The following is a 3,856-nucleotide window of genomic DNA, read 5'->3' on the forward strand; positions in this document are numbered from 1 at the left end:
CACAAAGCACCCCACCTCGCTGATGGCTACTTTACTGAGGAGAAGTGTACTGACTATGCCTGTGATTTGTGGTTGTTCTACCTATCTAGTTACAAATTGATAAAGTGCCTAAAGCTAATAGGGAAGTGGAACAGAGAGAACAGGAGGAGAGTAGAGACTCTGGACCCTGCAGAGTTGCTAAAGGGACAATCTTATTGGCTGAAACACATTGGAACCTATCCACATACCTCCACCCTTCACCTGCATGGTTACAGGATCAGGACGTATCACCAAGGCTTTCATCCAGAGCACCAGGCTATTGGCAGCAGCAGCCTCTGTGAAATCCCTCCTCTGCTCTGCTCTGTGGTGGAGTTGGCACCAAACCCACCTTTCACTTCCTTCCACATCAGAGGGTTCCGCCACATGCTAACTGTCACACATGAAGCACTGCTAGCCAAAGGGAGGTCTGCTGGCTCATATGGGAATATGGAGAAGGGCTGGGGTGGGGAGGTTGCCAGATATAAAAACATGGAGAGATACTGTCACACACACACATGCACACACGCATAAACGCATGCACACACACACAGAAAATATAAAACAGCAGGCTCCTCAGAGAGTATGGTGATTCATCCGGATGCCTGTTCTGTTCTGCATCGCGCTCCAGAGGGACCCTGGTGGTGTTCCACTACCGGCTCATGTGGCGCCCAGCCTAGAGTGCACCAGAGCTGGGACCAGCACTGGAGAAGAGACCCCTTCTCTCCTCTCTTCTGTTCCTCCTGGATCTCCTCCCGTCCCTTTTTTCTTGCTCGTTTTCATAACCACCAGCAGCTGTTGGAGCAATTAGCCATGAACTGTACTTTACTACAATACCCCCGTCCTCAGCCTCATCACAATTAGCTCCCTAATGGGGTCTGAACAACCAAGGAGAAACAAATACATAAAGGAGGCAGTATGTGTGTGCCTGAGTGCGGGCGGGCGGGCATGTGTGGCAGAGAGAGGGTACGGTGGCGCGGTGCATCGGTGCTGCAATGGGGCAGGTAGTGGGGGGATCTGGGGAAGGCAGTGGGGGGATCTGGGGCAGACAGTGGGGGGATCTGGGGCAGCAGTGGGGGGATCTGGGGCAGACAGTGGGGGGATCTGGGGGAGACAGTGGGGGGATCTGGGGGAGACAGTGGGGGGATCTGGGGCAGACAGTGGGGGGATCTGGGGCAGCAGTGGGGGGATCTGGGGCAGACAGTGGGGGGATCTGGGGCAGCAGTGGGGGGATCTGGGGCAGACAGTGGGGGGATCTGGGGCAGACAGTGGGGGGATCTGGGGGAGACAGTGGGGGGATCTGGGGCAGACAGTGGGGGGATCTGGGGCAGGCAGTGGGGGGATCTGGGGAACGCAGTGGGGGGATCTGGGGCAGGCAGTGGGGGGATCTGGGGCAGACAGTGGGGGGATCTGGGGCAGACAGTGGGGGGATCTGGGGCAGACAGTGGGGGGATCTGGGGCAGACAGTGGGGGGATCTGGGGCAGACAGTGGGGGGATCTGGGGCAGGCAGTGGGGGGATCTGGGGCAGACAGTGGGGGGATCTGGGGGAGACAGTGGGGGGATCTGGGGCAGACAGTGGGGGGATCTGGGGCAGGCAGTGGGGGGATCTGGGGAACGCAGTGGGGGGATCTGGGGCAGGCAGTGGGGGGATCTGGGGCAGGCAGTGGGGGGATCTGGGGCAGGCAGTGAGGGGATCTGGGGCAGGCAGTGGGGGGATCTGGGGCAGGCAGTGAGGGGATCTGGGGCAGGCAGTGGGGGGATCTGGGGCAGGCAGTGGGGGGATCTGGGGGAGACAGTGGGGGGATCTGGGGGAGACAGTGGGGGGATCTGGGGCAGACAGTGGGGGATCTGGGGAAGGCAGTGGGGGATCTGGGGCAGACAGTGGGGGGATCTGGGGGAGACAGTGGGGGATCTGGGGCAGACAGTGGGGGGATCTGGGGCAGCAGTGGGGGGATCTGGGGCAGGCAGTGGGTGGATCTGGGGCAGACAGTGGGGGGATCTGGGGCAGACAGTGGGGGGATCTGGGGGAGACAGTGGGGGGATCTGGGGCAGACAGTGGGGGATCTGGGGAAGGCAGTGGGGGATCTGGGGCAGACAGTGGGGGGATCTGGGGCAGCAGTGGGGGGATCTGGGGCAGGCAGTGGGTGGATCTGGGGCAGGCAGTGGAGGATCTGGGGCAGGTAGTGGGGGGATCTGGGGCAGCAGTGAGGGGATCTGGGGCAGGCAGTGGGGGATCTGGGGTAGGCAGTGGGGGATCTGGGGCAGACAGTGGGGGGATCTGGGGAAGGCAGTGGGGGATCTGGGGCAGACAGTGGAGGATCTGGGGCAGGTAGTCGGGGGATCTGGGGCAGCAGTGAGGGGATCTGGGGCAGGCAGTGGGGGATCTGGGGCAGGTAGTCGGGGGATCTGGGGCAGCAGTGAGGGGATCTGGGGCAGGCAGTAGGGAGGGATCTGGGGCAGCCAGTAGGGAGGGATCTGGGGCAGCCAGTAGGGAGGGATATGGGGAAGGCAGTAGGGAGGGATCTGGGGAAGGCAGTAGGGAGGGATCTGGGGAAGGCAGTAGGGAGGGATCTGGGGAAGGCAGTAGGGAGGGATCTGGGGCAGGCAATAGGGAGGGATCTGGGGCAGGCAGTAGGGAGGGATCTGGGGAAGGCAGTAGGGAGCGATCTGGGGAAGGCAGTAGGGAGGGATCTGGGGAAGGCAGTAGGGAGGGATCTGGGGCAGGCAGTGTGTTCTCTCTTCCTTCTCCTCCTATGCAGCCTTTGGCAGTCTGCCGATCAGAAGAAGAGAACGAGAAAAGAAGGAGGAGGAGGGGATGAAGAGGAGGAGGGGAGGAGGAGGGGGAAGAGGACGATGTGTAGAAGGAGGAGGAGGATGAGGGGGAAGAGCATGGGGAGGAGGGGCAGGAAAAGGAGGAGGGAGACATAGTGGAGAAGGATGAGGAGGAGGAGGAGGAGGAGGAGGAGGAGGAGGAGGAGGAGGAGGAGGAGGAGGAGGAGGAGGAGGAGGAGGAGGAGGAGAAGGCAGTCACTGCATGGCAGGCGGTGAGACAGTGGGTTGTTTGACATCTCATATTCAAATTGAAAGTGACATATCTGTGGTCTTTACGCAGTCGTCTAACTATCAGTTCTGTGAAATGCTAACATTTGGTGTGACGGGGTGTTGCTGTGACTTTTAGACAGGGCTCTAGACGGTGCCTACGGGCTTCTTTCTGTGTGGGAGAGGGATTTGACACACACACACACACACACACACACACACACACACACACATACACACACACACACACACACACACACACACACACATAGGTACATACATACGCAGACACACACATGAACACACACACATACACATGCACAGACACACACAAACACACACACATACATGAAGGAATGAAACTTATTTATACATTACTGTGACTTGATTCATCAGTCACACTCTCAATCTTTTATTCATATCTTCTGTTTTAGGTGTGCTTGCTGAAAGAACAACTAATCAAATCTGAAATACTTTTTTATTAACCTTTGCCTTCTGCTGACATCTGTAGCGCTAAACCCATAAGAACAAAACAACTTTAAAACACGCATGCTGACCAAAAGTATTTTTATGGTAGTGGAAGAAGTTTAGAAGTTTGAATTGTTAAAAGTTAGTGTTGAAAATTTGAGGTTAGCGTCGTAGTAGTAGTTGTCACAACCTGATCTGTTTTACCTGTCTTGTGCTTGTCTCCACCCCCCAACAAGTTTCTCCCATTTTTTCCATTATCTCATGTTTATTTATACCTGCATTTTCCGTTTGTCTGTTGCCAGTTCATCTTGTCTTGTCAGGTCGTACCAGCAT

The 3,856-nt window shown here is 57.1% G+C and overlaps 1 protein-coding gene across 1 annotated transcript; it reads right to left on the reverse strand.

The window, feature by feature from the left end:
* Window positions 1-278: 278 nt before the first annotated feature.
* On the reverse strand, window positions 279-3,856 carry LOC129861817 (uncharacterized). Its single transcript, XM_055932984.1, has 3 exons — window positions 3,851-3,856; window positions 986-2,707; window positions 279-476 (listed from the first exon to the last, which is right to left on the reverse strand). Exons 1-3 carry the CDS (start codon window positions 3,854-3,856, stop codon window positions 279-281), a joined length of 1,926 nt encoding a protein of 641 aa, XP_055788959.1.

The sequence above is a fragment of the Salvelinus fontinalis genome, chromosome 1 (assembly GCF_029448725.1).
Source record: "Salvelinus fontinalis isolate EN_2023a chromosome 1, ASM2944872v1, whole genome shotgun sequence".
Lineage (NCBI taxonomy): Eukaryota > Metazoa > Chordata > Actinopteri > Salmoniformes > Salmonidae > Salvelinus > Salvelinus fontinalis.

Bases quoted from the DNA above. Each gene is read 5' to 3' on its own strand.
- LOC129861817 (XM_055932984.1), bottom strand. The intron at 477-985 runs GTACCCTCTCTC...TCCCCACCCCAG, and splicing joins CACCGATGCACCGCGCCACC to CCCTTCTCCATATTCCCATA.